At 37.2% G+C, this 16,052-nt stretch overlaps 1 protein-coding gene across 6 annotated transcripts in view; it reads right to left on the bottom strand.

The window, feature by feature from the left end:
- The window catches only part of ZC3H13 (zinc finger CCCH-type containing 13), a 110,704-nt gene that overhangs the window by 74,278 nt on the left and 20,374 nt on the right, over nucleotides 1-16,052 (bottom strand). For all 6 annotated transcript variants that reach the window (XM_088842762.1, XM_055426066.2, XM_055426068.2 and 3 more), the window contains exon 5: nucleotides 3,120-3,228. In XM_088842762.1, coding sequence (XP_088698888.1) covers nucleotides 3,120-3,228 — 109 coding nt within the window. The remainder of the gene's footprint in view (nucleotides 1-3,119; nucleotides 3,229-16,052) is intronic.

The raw sequence follows: 16,052 nt of genomic DNA, 5'->3' as shown, positions 1-16,052 counted from the left end.
ATGACTAAAAATAATATGGTGAAAAGAGAAAATGTGCCAAAATGGATCTTAAGGCTAAAAAACAGAATGTAAGATAAACGAATAAGATTGCAGAAGGAAATCAGGGGACTCTAACCTCATGCAGCAGGAGGGAAGCCTCTTATTAAGAACAGAAGGAAATAAAAAGTTTAGTGAATAAAAACTACTTTACTGATGTGCTGGCAGGAAGCTGAAAGAGTCTGTGGATAAAGAGTTACATCATTTGTGTGTTACAAATAGCAAGCAGGAGAAAGGGTTTGGAAGCGTGGAGATTTAGGAGAGGGTTTGAAAGAGCTACTATGAAAAAAGAAGCAAAATGACCTAGGCTTTTCTGAACCTTTAAAATACTCAACAATTAGCATGTACGTACTGTAATGGAAATACAGAAGTTTCTATTTTTAAAAATAAGCATCCAATGTATTTCAGAATGTTTTTTTCAAAACAATAATTAAAATGAAAAGGAAAAACACTGGGTGTCTTAAGCGTTAATCCCTTAGAATTTAGAAAAAGTTAGCCATTCAACTTTGAACAGTCAAGGTTTGGAATATTTACTGCTATTCTGTAGGAGGTATTAGTGTTACTTTTGAAATCCCAATGAACTAATAGAGAAGTTTCCTATTTGTTCTTAGAAGCAACTTTTTAACAGACAATACTGTATAAAGATGGAATGGATTTCTTTAAAAAGTACTGATATTCAAATTGCTGGAGCTAGTGGAGGTGATGGAATTCCAGTTGAGCTATTTCAAATCCTCAAAGATGATGCTGTGAAAGTGCTGCACTCAATATGCCAGCAAATTGGGAAAACTCAGCAGTGGCCACAGGACTGGAAAAGGTCAGTCTTCATTCCAATCCCAAAGAAAGGCAATGCCGAAGAATGCTCAAACTACCGCACAATTGCACTCATCTCACACACTAGTAAAGTCATGCTCAAAATTCTCCAAGCCAGGCTTCAGCATTATGTGAACCGTGAACTTCCATATGTTTAAGCTGGTTTTAGAAAAGGCAGAGGAACCAGAGATCAAATTGCCAAAATCTGCTGGATCATGGAAAAAGCAAGAGAGTTCCAGAAAAACATCTAGTTCTGCTTTATTGACTATGCCAAAGCCTTTGACTGTGTGGATCACAATAAACTGTGGAACATTCTGAAAGAGATGGGAATCCCAGGCCACCTGACCTGCCTCTTGAGAAACCTGTATGCAGGCCAGGAAGCAACAGTTAGAACTGGACATGGAACAACAGACTGGTTCCAAATAGGAAAAGCAGTACGTCAAGGCTGTATATTGTCACCCTGCTTATTTAACTTATATGCAGAGGACATCATGAGAAACTCCAGGCTGGGGGAAGCACAAGCTGGAATCAAGATTGCTGGGAGAAATATCAATAACCTCAGATATGCAGATGACACCTCCCTTATGGCAGAAAGTGAAGAAGAACTAAAGGGCCTCTTGACAAAAGTAAAAGAGGAAAGTGAAAAAGTTGGCTTGAAGCTCAACATTCAGAAAACTAAGATCATGGCATCTGGTCCCATCACTTCATGGCAAACAGATGGTGAAACAGTGGCTGACTTTATTTTTCTGGGCTCCAGAATCACTGCAGATGGTGACTGCAGCCATGAAATTAAAAGACGCTTGCTCCTTGGAAGGAAAGTTATGACCAACCTAGACAGCATATTGAAAAGTAGAGACATTACTTTGTCAACAAAGGTCCATCTAGTCAAGGCTATGGTTTTTCCAGTGGTCATGTACGGATGTGAGAGTTGGACATTAAAGAAAGCTGAGCACAGAAGAATCGATGCTTTTGAACTGTGGTGTTGGAGAAGACTCTTGAGAGTCCCTTGGACTGCAAGGAGATCCAACCAGTCCATCCTAAAGGAAATCAGTCCTGAATATTCATTGGAAGGACTGATGTTGAAGCTGAAACTCCAGTACTTTGGCCACCTGATGCGAAGAGCTGACTCATTTGAAAAGACCCTGATGCTGGGAAAGATTGAGGGCAGGATAAGAAGGGGACAACAGAGAATGAGATGGCTGGATGGCATCACCAACTTGATGGACATGAGTTTGAGTGAACTCCGGGAGTTGGTGATGGACAGGGAGGCCTGGCGTGTCGCGGTTCATGGGTTCGCAAAGAATCGGACACGACTGAGCGACTGAACTGAACTGAACTGTTAAGGTACTTTTCAAGTATTAGTCTACAAGTTTTCAGGGATATTTCTTAAATAATGTAGAAAAAAGTTTAGGCTTGCAGTTTCTTGGCTGTCACACATATTCAACTCATCTACCGCAGCTCAAAAGCAGTCACAGAAAATATGTAACCAACAGACATGGCTGTTCTCCAATAAAATTCTACTGCAAAAACAGGTGGTTGGCCCACAAGCTATAATTTTCTAGCCTCTGGTCTAAGTTTTTGGCTATCTGATGAGGAAGGAAGTTACATTCTTAAAAGTCTTTAGTTTTGTCAAGTAGAGTAACAAAGCTGAACTACTGAAATAATTATATAAATTACATTAAAATGCCCAGTGTATCTACGGATGGGAGTTCCCTCTCTCTGGATTTGGTAGTGTGAGACTGTAGTGCTCAACTTCTAGATCACAGAAGACACAACACTCATGGTGTGCAAGATAAATGCTTATTTGTTATTAGACAATGACTTAAAGGTGATTTTCCTAATTTTTCATGAACAAATTCCCCGGTTATCATCTGATATCACTTTCTGGAAAGATGAAATCCAACAATTTCTTAGAAATAATCTTCCTAGGTCTTTAAGGTTTAAAAATCTCACTTTTAATATTTTATGCAAAACAATAAATATAAATTCCAATTCTCTTAAACCTTGATACTGAGGAACTTAAAGATTGACAAGTGCAATAAATTTCAAAGTAGCATGATGCTGAACAGGTAAGTTCTAGAGAGAACAGCTTTCTCAGCTTTTATTCAGCTACATGCCATTTCCTGCCTTATAACTCAGGAAGACACACAAGTCAATTAGATTCTGAAACAGTAGGGAGATCACGGCTGGAAAGTGTTTTGAAGCCCACAGAAAAACCTACAAAGTGAACAATCAATATACTGACTATATAAACAAAGATTTTTGAAACTTACCATCTCTATTAGTTTCCCACTCTACATTGTCTTCTTCACTTTCTGGAGTTCTCTCCTTAGTGATTTTTATGTCTTCCTTTTCCCTATGTCTCCCTCTTGAAGATTCTTTCTAAAAAGTACATACATACGTACATATGGGTTATTACATTTTTAAAAATTACAAGAGGTAGTTCCTATAATACAGAATATTTCTAACTTCATCTTTGTTTCATTAAAGAATCAGTTTTGCAAACACTCATCCACTAAGTGGAGAAAGTAACAAATTCTAGAGTTATCATCACAATGAAAAGACTGTACTATTATCTAGTTTACTAAAAAACAAATGTATGAAACTAAAGTTTTTAAAAGATACAATGAAAATCAAATACTTTAATACACATTTGGTAGTATACTATATATTCAGTTTTAACACGAACATTACAGGGGTAAAGTTTAAAATGGATAAAATACAACAGGAGGAACTGTGATTATATTTTAAAACAACTAGAAAAAGGCTGCACTGTTCACAGTAGAGTCTCAAAAATAACTGCTGATCCAGGACGCGTTATATATTACTAACAAACGAGCATTTAAAGACACCTAAAGGTAAATCCAAACTCATCTAATAATTTTACAAATGCCTTAAAAGAGGGGATTTTCCCTATTTTGGTGTGGTAACTAAAATATTTAGAAAAGTTATCTTTATATTGCAACCCCAAAGTGAAAAAGTTTAACATTTTATTCCAGGTATAACAGTAGCCTATACACAAAGCAGGATAATAGTAATTCAGCTTGGAAAATTTAATGAAATATCCTATTATATAAGATGAACACTCCAAACCACATTTTACTAGGTGGGAAGAAAACATAACCTGTGTCATGGAATTCTTACCTTCCCACCACAGTGTCTCACTTTTATCAACACTAAATCTTGACTATGAAAGACACTAATATACAAGGATATTAAGTGCTGAAAGTTCTTTCTGGGCATTACCAGACATAAAATTTGGCTGCTTACAACACAAATTAACTTATCTTTGTCTTCTTTTTAAAGAACTCTAGTATTTAACTGCCCCTAAATTTTACTTATTTAGGTAGGAAGTCACTGTTTTAAGTGTTACTTGCTAAATGACATATATAGTTGCTGATATAACAGAGGCTGACAAATATTAAAAGACTATATAATAGAACCAGTCATGACAAAATGGTGAAAGATCAAAAAAAGAAAAGGAAAAAATAAACGCATTACTATTTGTACATGAGACAAAAGGAGAAAAAGGAACACCATCTATTTTTACTCTTAAAATATATTCTGTGGAATATCAATGAAGAATTATTCTATATGCCATGCAACTTTTGAATGTTCTGTGAATTAAACCCACATACATATGTGTGTGTATATACATATTTATGTAAACATTTAATAACATTTACCGTACATACTGAAATTATACAATTTTTGCATTGCCTATTGTTTTCCAGTATGACTCTAATACTGTCCCCAGAGATCATATATAACTATTATTAAGTACTAGTGTAGGCTTCAATATGTGGTGGAATTTCAAGTTAGGAGATATGCTTTTGCCTAAAACTTTGTCACTATCTCACCTCAAATCAAAATCCTGTGGACAGAGGAGCCTGGTGGGCTACAGTCCATGGGGTAGCAAAGAGTTGGACATGACTGATCAATTGAGCACACCTCAAATCATAACAGAGGAAACAATTTTGATAATACTTAAGGCTCAGGTCATCTTTTAAAATGTTTTATTTCCTCATTTTTTCCTCTTCAAACAACAGTGTGTAACTTGTTAGGCATGTTATTCTTTGTAAAATAAAATTATTTCTCTTCTCTTATCATACTCAAATGTAAAGGGTCTGCCATTACTTGTCTCATGTAGTACAGGATGGTTTGCTCTATCACCTTCTTGTATTTCTTGAATAGAATGGTTTGTCATCTTACTGCTCTTAAATGCAAATATATTAATTACAAGTACAACCATTTGATTATTATGTATTCTAAATTAATCATTCTGGAACATGTACATGTTGAAATATTTGTTAAAGAACCGTAATATTTTAGCTAATACCCATGAGATGACATATTTTATGAATTAAGAATTATTTGGATTTCAAAATATATTAAGTAACAATGCCAACAGGGTCTGGAGTAGCAACCTGTGATCAAACACTGTTATTTTTGCAGCAAAACATATGAATTCACCAACTGGATAAAGGCTATATAATATGTTTCTTATCAATTAAGCTCTGGTTTTGTTGCCAAATAGGTCTTTACCTAACTTAGGAAAAATGTTTCTTTTAATAAAAGTCTTTTACATTTCAGAAATGAAGTAAATAATTGTGAACTTTTACTTTCACTTTATTTCTACTTTATATCACTCATTTATTTCTTAAACATTGTATGTATGGACAGATTATTACAAATTTTATTTCTAGCTAGTAAGGAGCCATTAACAAGATTATTATTTGAAAAGAAGTGTTGAGGCTAAAAGAATGGAAAGACAATATTACTAATTAATAAGTGATTAGCAACCATAATAATAAAATATTAGGGGTCCTTGAAGTAATATAATCCAACCTCATACCCCACATAGAAAATTTTTTCCTAAATTTTATGTAGTTGTACAAGTCTTCTATTAGAAGAATTTCAGGGAAAAAAAGTTACTCCCAAGGTCTCCACTGATAGTTCTCCATTGCTGCATTCTTTGCTCCCATTTTTAGACAGTTCTAAACATTAGAAAATTATTTCATATACTGATCACAACTTTCTTATATTCTTATATTGTATATTTCTTATAAGAAATATATTTCCTATATTTCTCATTAGACATTCTCTCCAGAATGTCTACTGATTGTAACTACTTTTGAGCTCTACAATCATGTAAAACAAATCTAGTAATTCTTCCACATGATAGCTCTTTAAATATTTCAACACTGTTACTAAATCTTTTGAATATCTTCTTATATCAGGACAAAAATACTCTTCACACTGATCATATATTAACATTTCATATTTTCATACCCTTCACCACTATGTCATTTTCTCTGAGCACACTAATCTCGCAATGTTGCTTCAATAAAATGTGATAACCAAAATTAATTTAGTCTTGCCAGAGTAGCATTGAGTATAGAGCTTCTACCTCTCCCAGTACAGAACTGAAATTATTCTTGTATTAATGAACTTGTTTTTTGGGGGAAAGGTGTTTGGAGGAGGGATAGGTGTTTTGGGTGGAGTTTAAATAAATTATAATTTTAAAAGCTATATAAATGTAAACTACAATCTCACATATAATGAAGCCTGTGTGTTGCTCAGTCATGTCCAACTCTTTGCAACTCCACAGACTGTATACAGCCTGCCAGGATCCTCTGTCCACAGGATTTTCCAGGCAAGAATACTGGATGGGTGCCATCTCCCTCTCCAGGGGATCTTCCCAATCCAGGGATCGAACACAGGTCTCCTGCATTGCAGGCAGATTCTTAACCCACTGAGTTACCACGGAAGCCCCATCAAAATGAAGCCTAGAACAGGGCTGGGTAAAGTAGTGATACACTTAAGTAGTAAAACACTGAAATCATTGGAGATCAAATTTTCTTACTGTTTTTCTCCTTTCTCACAACACTGCTATACCTATTGTTGAATTCACATGAAGGCACATTTCTTTTACCACAAGGACAAGCAATCTAGATTCACCCAGTATGTGTCTTTCTCCAATCAAAAAATAATTTTTTCTTTCAGTCTAAATAAGCCAACTTCAGTCACATGGCCACATCTGAATCAATGATTGATAAAGATAACAGCCACTGGCTAAATGAATCAGGCCTGGTTCCTAAGTCAACTGAATTAGCAAGGAGAATGGGATTGTTATGACTAGGTTAGGCCAATGAGGGTCCAGCAATGAATCTGGGGTCAATTCCCCAAAGAGCAATGCAGCTTCAAAACGAAAAAGCGAATGGATTCTGGGGAGTTCAAAGTAATTTACACTATACCTTTGGAACTACACTTTACTTCCTCAAAGTATTGTACAATGCAACACTTTTGAGAGGGCTCTTGAGAGTCCCTTGGACAGCAAGGAGATCAAGCCAGTCAATCCTAAAGGAAATCAACCCTGAATATTCATTGAAGGACTGATGTTGAAGCTGAAGCTCCAATACTTTGGCCACCTGATGCAAACAGCTGATTCACTGGAAAAGACCCTGATACTGGGAAAGACTGAAGGCGGGAAGAGAAGGGGATGACACAGAGAATAAAATGGTTGGATGGCATCTCTGACTCAATGGACATGAGTTTAAGCAAACTCCAGGAGATGGTGAAGGACAGGGAAGAATGCCATGCTGCAGAAGTTTATGGGGTTGCAAAGAGTCAGACATTACTGATGGACTGACCAACAACACTTTAGACAACCAGAGAGGTCATAAAAGTAAAAAGTATACTTTCCAACCTACTAAAGATTTTCTTTGATCACCTTTACTAATGCATTTCAGACTCTCATTCTAAGGTCATTTTCCATCTTCCTGATGTATATCCTTTTAGAAACTATGTAATCAAAGTTTCCTGGTAATCCAACACACTCAATTTTACCAAAAATTTTCTTTATTATATCATCATTCTTGAAAAACAGTTTTCTGGGCAAATAACTATGGGTTCACATATTCATCTCAGCTTTGAAAATATCATTCCACTGCATTTTGGCTTTCATTGTTGTTACTGATGTTGTCCATCATCCCTTTGTAGAAAGATCTGCCTTTTATCTCTGGGTGTTTCCAGTATTTTCTCTATGCCTCTCATGTTCTGCAGTTATAATACTCTATTTGATGTTATGGATCATGCTTTCTATATCTGCAGGCATATGTCTCATCAATTATGGAAAATTCTCAGCCACTATTTATTTCAGCATTGCCTTTCCCATATTCTTTTCCCCTCCCCCAAGCATTCCAATTAGATGTACATTAGATTTACTACGTTTTTCACCCACAATTATGAATTTCTTATATATTTTTTATAGCTTTGTCTTCATAGGCTACATTCTGGATAAACTCTTCAACACCACTTTCCAACTCACCAGTTCTCTCTTTGGAGATTATGGTTCTCACCTTAAGGTTTTCAAACCTTTTCAGTTGGGACACTTTTGACCAAGGCTGAAAACTTTAATGAACAATGCTTCATTGTGGCTTTCTGACCTGAACACAAGCCCAACAACTTAGCTCAGTATATAGCTTTTAGGATACACATAACAGACATTTTGAAATTTTAAAATGATTCACAGATGTGCAATTTTGGATAATTTCAACATTACAGAAACATGGACAGTTAAGAAATTTAGATCTACACTTAGGAAACTGTATTTTATTTGTACTATACTGAAGAAAAATCCCATAATAGGGTTACCAGAGGTTTTCTTCTATGAAGAAAAACTAGCTTGTCTCAGAATAAGCAGAGTCACAAATAAATAAGATTATAAACTTCAAAACACATTCAACAGATAACAAAGATCAGGTCATCTTCAAACACCACACTTAAAAAACACAAAGAGGAGAGGACACTTATTAATATCTCTGTATCTATGTACCTAATAACCCTGCACTGAAGAGCACACACTATGGGAGACAGGGAGAGAACCAGACAGAAGCACAGTACCACTGAGATACTTTAAAAGGCAACCTCAGGGTTCTGGTTCAAGACGGCAGAGGAGAACGATGTGCGCATACATCCTCCCGTGAGAGTAGCAAAATCACAGCAAGCTGTGGAACAACCACTGACAGGAAGACGCGGGAAGCCACCAAAAAATGATACCCCAAAGTATATCAAGTCTAAAGACAAAGAAGCTGCAATGAGATGGTAGGAGGGGCACCAACATGATAAAATGGGCAACCCGCAATCTGGAGAACGATAACACCTAAGAAATTCTCCCACTGTTGTCAAGGTTCTGAGCCCCACGTCAGGCTTCCCAGCCCGGGGATCTGGCAAAAGGATAGGGAATCTCCAGGGAATCTGACTTTGAAGGTCAGTAGAATGTGCTCACAGGATTTCCACAGGACTGGGGAAAACAGAGACTCTACTCTTGGAGGGCAGAACAAACAAACTCCTGTGTGCATCAAGACCCAGATGAAAGGAGCAGTGATCCCACAAGAGGCTGAACCAGATCTCCCTGCTAGTCCTGGACGGTCTCCTGTGGAAGTGTGCCTCATAGATGCTCACCACGAGGGGCACTGGCAGCAGCTCTGGAAGGGGCCCCTTTGCATAAGTCCTCTTGGAGGTGGCCATCAACCCTAACACAGAGCCTCTAGACCCCAGGGCTGGGTCACCTCAGGCTAAACAACAAGGAGGAAGCACAACCCCATCTATCAGTCCAGTTCAGTGGCTCAGTCGTCTGACTCTGCAACCCCATGGACTGCAGCACACCAGGCTTCTGTCCATCACCAACTCCCGCAGCCTACTCAAACTCATGTCCATCCAGTTGGTGATGCCATCCAACCATCTCATCCTCTGCCATTCGCTTCTCCTCTTGCCTTCAGGCTTTCCCAGCATCAGGGTCTTCTCCAGTGAGTCAGTTATTCACATCAGGTGGCCAAGTATTGAGTTTCAGCTTCAGCATCAGTCCTTCCAATGAATGAATATTCAGGACTGATTTCCTTTAGGACTGACTGGTTTATCTCCTTGCTGTCCAAGGGACTCTCAAGAGTCTTCTCCAACACCACAGTTCAAAAGCATCAATTTTTCGGCACTCAGCTTTCTTTATGGTCCAACTCTCACATCCATAGATGACTACTATAAAAACTATAGCTTTGATTATACAGACCTTTGTTGGTAATGTCTCTGCTTTTTAATATGCTATCTAGGTTTGTCACAGCTTTTACTGAGCATGGCCCTGCTTTTCCCCACAGCAGCCCCCCCGTCCCCCACCGCTGCATCAGGGATCTTATACAAGCCTCCTAGTCATCCTCTCAGCCACCACCCCTGACCTCAGGCATGGGATAGCTCCTCTCGGCCACCGCCCCGACCTTGGACATGGGGTAGCTCCTCTCGGCCACCGCCCCTGACCTCTGACGTAGGGTAGCTCAAACTACCACACAATTGCACTCATCTCACATGCTAGCAAAGTGATGCTCAAAATTCTCCAAGCCAGGCTTTAGCAATACATGAACGGTGAACTTCCAGATGTTCAAGCTGGTTTTAGAAAAGGCAGAGGAACCAGAGATCAAATTGTTAACATCCGTTGGGATCATCGAAAAAGCAAGAGAGTTCCAGAAAGACATCTAGTTCTGCTTTATTGACTATGCCAAAGCCTTTGACTGTGTGGATCACAATAAACTGGAAAATTCTGAAAGAGATGGGAATCCCAGACCACCTGACCTGCCTCTTGAGAAACCTGTATGCAGGTCAGGAAGCAACAGTTAGAACTGGACATGGAACAACAGACTGGTTCCAAATAGGAAAAGGAGTACGTCAAGGCTGTATATTGTCACCCTGCTTATTTAACTTAAATGCAGAGTACATCATGAGGAGCACTGGGATGGAGGAAGCACAAGCTGGAATCAAGATTGCTGGGAGAAATATCAATAACCTCAGATATGCAGATCACACCACCCTTATGACAGAAAGTGAAGAGGAACTAAAGGGCCTCTTGATGAAAGTGAAAAAGGAGAAAGAAAAAGTTGGCTTAAAGCTCAACATTCAGAAAACTAAGATCATGGCATCCGGTCCCATCACTTCATTGCAAATAGACGGGAAAACTGCGGCTGACTTTATTTTTCTGGGCTTCAAAATCACTGCAGATGGTGACTGCAGCCATGAAATTAAAAGACATTTACTCCTTGGAAGGAAAGTAATGACCAACCTAGACAACATATTGAAAAGCAGAGACATTACTTTGTCAACAAAGGTCCATCTAGTCAAGGCTATGGTTTTTCCAGTGGTCATGTACAGATGTGAGAGTTGGACTATAAAGAAAGCTGAGTGGAGAAGAATTGACGCTTTTGAACTGTGGTGTTGGAGAAGACCCTTGAGAGTCCCTTGGACTGCAAGGATATCCAACCAGTCCATCCTAAAGAAGATCAGTCCTGGTTGTTCACTGGAAGGACTGATGTTGAAGCTGAAACTCCAGTACTTTGGCCACCTGATGCGAAGAGCTGACTCATTTGAAAAGACCCTGATGCTGGGAAAGATTGAGGACAGGAGGAGAAGGGGATTACAGGATGAGATGGTTGGATGGAGTCACCAACTCAATGGACATGGGTTTGGATGGACTCTGGGAGTTGGTGATGGATAGGGAGGCCTGGTGTGCTGTGGTTCATGGGGTCGCAAAGAGTCAGACCCAACTAAGTGACTGAACTGAACTGAGTCTCATCCACCAAGAGGGCAGACAGAAGAAGAACCACCCCAATCCAAAACCACATCACAGGAGGTTAACCAGGATGAAAAAGCAGAGGGTTTTGTCCCAGGTGAAGGGACAAGATAAAACCTCAGAAAAACAACCAATTGAAGTGGTGCCAGGCAACCCTCCAGAAAAAGAATTCAGAATAATTATAGGGAATATGATCCAGGATCTCAGAAAAAGAATAGGGGCAAAGATTTAAAAGATGCAAGAAATGTTTACCAGAGAATGAGACAAACTAAGGAACAGACGAAGATGTACAATACACTAAAAGGAATTAATAGTAGAACTGATGCAGAAGAATGCATAAGGGACCTGGAGGACAGAATAGTAGAAATCACTGCCTGCCACAGAACAGAATATAGAAAAAAGAATAAAGAAAAAAAAAAAAAAAAAGAAAGAGACCTCTGGGACAATATTAAACAAATCAACATCCACATCATAGGGGTTCCAGAAGGAGAAAAGAGAGAATGGACTCGAGAAAATATTTGAAGAAATAACAGCTGAAAACTTCCTTAGCATAGGAAAGGAAATCGTCAACCAAGTACAGGAAAAGCAGAGTCCAAGGCAGGACAAATACGAAGACACACAGTAATCAAAGTGATGGAAATTAAACAAAAAGATAAAATATTAAAAGCAAAGGGGAAAAATGACAACATACAAGTGAACTCCCGTAAAGTTCATAAAAGTGAACTTCAGCTGATTTCTCAACAGAAATTCTACAAGTCAGAAGGGATTGGCATGGAATATGCCAACTCCAGTGAAGTTCATACAAGTGAACTTCAGCTGATTTCTTAACAGAAATTCTACAAGCCAGAAGGGACTGGCATGGAATATATTTAAAGTGATGAAAGGGAAGACCCTACAACCAATAATACTCAACCCAGCAAGACTCTTATTCAGATTTGATGGAGAAATCAAAAGCTTTCCAGACAAGCAAAAGCGAAGCAAATTCAGCAGTACCAAACCAGGTTTACAACAAATACTAAAGGAACTTCTCTAGGCAGGAAACACAAGAGAAGGAAAAGACCTATACAAAATATCCCCAAACAATTAAGAAAATGGTAATAGGATCATTCATATTGATAATTACCTGAACCATAAATGGAATAAATTCACCAACCAAAAGACACAGACTGGCTGGGTGGATGAGAACATGTGCATGTATGCACTTCCATTTACCACATCACTCTACTTAACCCCTCAAATTGTATGTATTTATTTTACATTATTAGGTTAATCATGTTTCCATTATGGCTTGTAATTGTAATTATCTTTTATTTTTTGTCAGCCTATTGATTGTGAAAACTGATAAACATCTTTCAGTATTAAAAAAAAAAGACAGCCTCAAACCAAGATAGATCAAGCAAAGATATGAAAAATACAGGAGACCCAAACAACAGATGTTTCAGATATACTTTAGTACTTGAAAGACAAAAAGCATAAAATATACCTTTATTTTAACAGAGGAAATTCAGAACAATTGACCATATCTTAGGCCACAAAGTAAACCTCATGAAATCCAAAATACAAAAAGCAAAAATATAGAAGTTATTTTTTTAAAGAATATACGCATAAAACAAAAAGCTCTCGAATTTGAAAAAGTTTAAATATGTCATTAAGCAATTATTGGACCATAGATGAAATACAAACCTAAAGATGAGAATTCCTTAAAAATAATGACAATAAAAGCATAATACATGAGATGCACGGAATTCAGCTGAAATAGCTATCAGAAAAATGCTTACAACATTAAGTACTTGTATGTGTATATAAATATATGCATATATATGAAAATAAATGTTCAACCAATTCAAAAAAGAAATAAACTTAACCAAAGAAGGAACTAATAAAAGAGAAATAAATGTGTTAGAAAAGAGAAAGAATATATAAATCCAAAAGCTTACTCTGATAACAAACCACCAACTAACCTAATGAAGAAAACAGGGAGAAAATCACAAGTATTCAAAATCCTCTGACAATGTGAAAACAGTTATTAGAACAGAGAAAAAGGAAAAATGTGACTTCACACAACTCTATGCAAACTAGTTTAAAAATCTATTCAAAATACACAATTTTCTAAAAAAATATTTAACAAAACTGACTTAAAGATCAAAAGTCTATTCATTTCCATTGGAAAAATAGATTCTTAAAAATAAAGACTTCTTCATACCAGACTCAGGTGGTTTCACATAGGAATTCTACCAAATCTTTCAAGAGCAGAAAATCACAATACCACTTAAGCTATTATAGGGCAACTACTATGTATAAAATAGATAACTAATGAGAACCTCGTGTATAGCACAGGCAACTCTACTCAATGCTATGGTAACCTAAACAGGATGGAAATCCAAAAAAGAGGGGGTATATGTACAGGCTTCCGCACTGGCTCAGCTGGTAAAGAATCCACCTGCAATGCAGGAGACCTGGGTTTGATCCCTGGGTTGGGAAGATCCCCTGGAGAAGCGAATGAATGGCTACCCACTCCAGTACTCTCACTTGGAGAATTCCATGGACTATATCTAGTCCATGGGTGGGATTACAAAGAGTCGGAGGTGATTCAGCAACTTTCACTTTCATATATACAGCTAATTTACTCTGCTGTGCAGCAGACATCAAAACAACACTGTAAAGCAACTTCTTAAGTAGAATACACACTCTTCTCAAGCTCACAAAGAATACTTGCCAACATGGGCCACATTCTGGACCATAAAATAAACTTTTAAAAGAATAAAAATCATGTAATGTCTAATCTCAAACCACAATTGAATTAAACTTGAAATCAATAACAGAAAGATGGCTGGATAATCCCAAAATATGTGGAGATTAAACAAAACACTTCTACTTAACACATGGGTCAAAGAAGAAATCTCAAGAGAAAATTCAAAATATTTCAAACTAAATGAAAATACAATTCAATTTCTCTAAATTTGTGGAATGAAGTGAAAACTGTTTAGAGAGAAATTTATAACACTGAATTCATATAGCAGAAATGAAGAAAGTTCTAAAATCAATAATCTAAGTTTCTACCTTAGAAAACTAGAAAAAGAGCAACTGAAATCTAAAGTAGAAGAAAAATAACAAGTAGTACAAAAATCAATGAAACTGAAAACAGGAAATCAATGGGGAAAAAAAAATCAACAAAACCAAAGTCAGTTATTTGAAAAGATCAAGTTTCTATACAAGCTAAGAAAAAAGAAGGGAAAAATTACCAACATCAGAAACAAAAGAGACATCAATACAGATTCCAAGGATATTTAAAGAATAAAGCAATACTATAAACAATGCTATTCCCACAAATTTGATAATCTAGATGAAATGGACTAATTACGTGAAAGACAAAATCTGCCAAAACATACACGTCAAGCATAAACAATCTGAATAGAATTATATCTATTAAAGAAACTGAGTTAATAATAAATAATCTTTCAAAACCTAAAGCCCATATGGGTTCATGTGTGAATTCCATCAAGCATTTAAGGAAGAAATTATACCAATTCTCTACAATCTCTTCCAGAAGACAGAAGCAGAGGGAATACTTTCTGAATTATTCAAAGGTCAGCATTAGTATCTAAGTATTTGATACCAAAACCAGATGAAGACATAACAACAACAAAAAAAACCACACAATTATTTCTCACAGACATCAATGCAAAAACCCTAAACATATTAGCAAAATATAAGCAAATGAAATCCAACAACATATAAAAATAATTATATACAACAACCAAGTGCGATTTATACCAGATATGCAAGGATGGTTCAACATTCAAAAATCAATCAAGATAATCCATCACATTAACAGACTAAAAAGAAAGAAAAGAAAAGATGACATGATCGTTATCAATAAACACAGAAAAAGTATTTGACAAAATGTGGATGGAATTCCAGTTGAGCTATTTCAAGTCTTGAAAGATGATGCTGTGAAAGTGCTGCACTCAATATGGCAGCAGATTTGGAAAACTCAGCAGTGGCCACAGGACTGGAAGAGGTCAGTCTTCATTCCAATCCCAAAGAAAGGCAATGCCAAAGAATGCTCAAACTACCGCACAGTTGCCCTCATCTCACACGCTAGTAAAGTCATGCTCAAAATTCTCCAAGCCAGGCTTCAGCAATATGTAAACCGTGAACTCCCAGATGTTCAAGCAGGTTTTAGAAAAGGCAGAGGCACCAGAGATCAAATTGCCAACATCCGCTGGATCATGGAGAAAGCAAGAGAGTTTCAGAAAAACATCTATTTCTGCTTCATTGACTATGCCAAAGCCTTTGACTGTGTGGATCATAATAAACTGTGGAACATTCTGAAAGAGATGGGAATCCCAGACCACCTGACCCGCCTCTTGAGAAACCTGTATGCAGGTCAGGAAGCAACAGTTAGAACTGGACATGGAACAACAGACTGGTTCCAAATAGGAAAAGGTGTACGTCAAGGTTGTATATTGTCACCTTGCTTATTTAACTTATATGCAGAGTACATCATGAGGAACGCTGGGCTGGAAGAAGCACAAGCTGGAATCAAGATTGCTGGGAGAAATATCAATAACCTCAGATATGCAGATGACAC

Source organism: Moschus berezovskii, chromosome 13, assembly GCF_049115385.1.
Source record: "Moschus berezovskii isolate FMDL1 chromosome 13, NW_MosBer_1.0, whole genome shotgun sequence".
NCBI classification, from domain to species: domain Eukaryota; kingdom Metazoa; phylum Chordata; class Mammalia; order Artiodactyla; family Moschidae; genus Moschus; species Moschus berezovskii.
The sequence above is the reverse complement of the archived record's forward strand: the minus strand, read 5'-3'. Positions and strand labels throughout refer to the sequence as shown.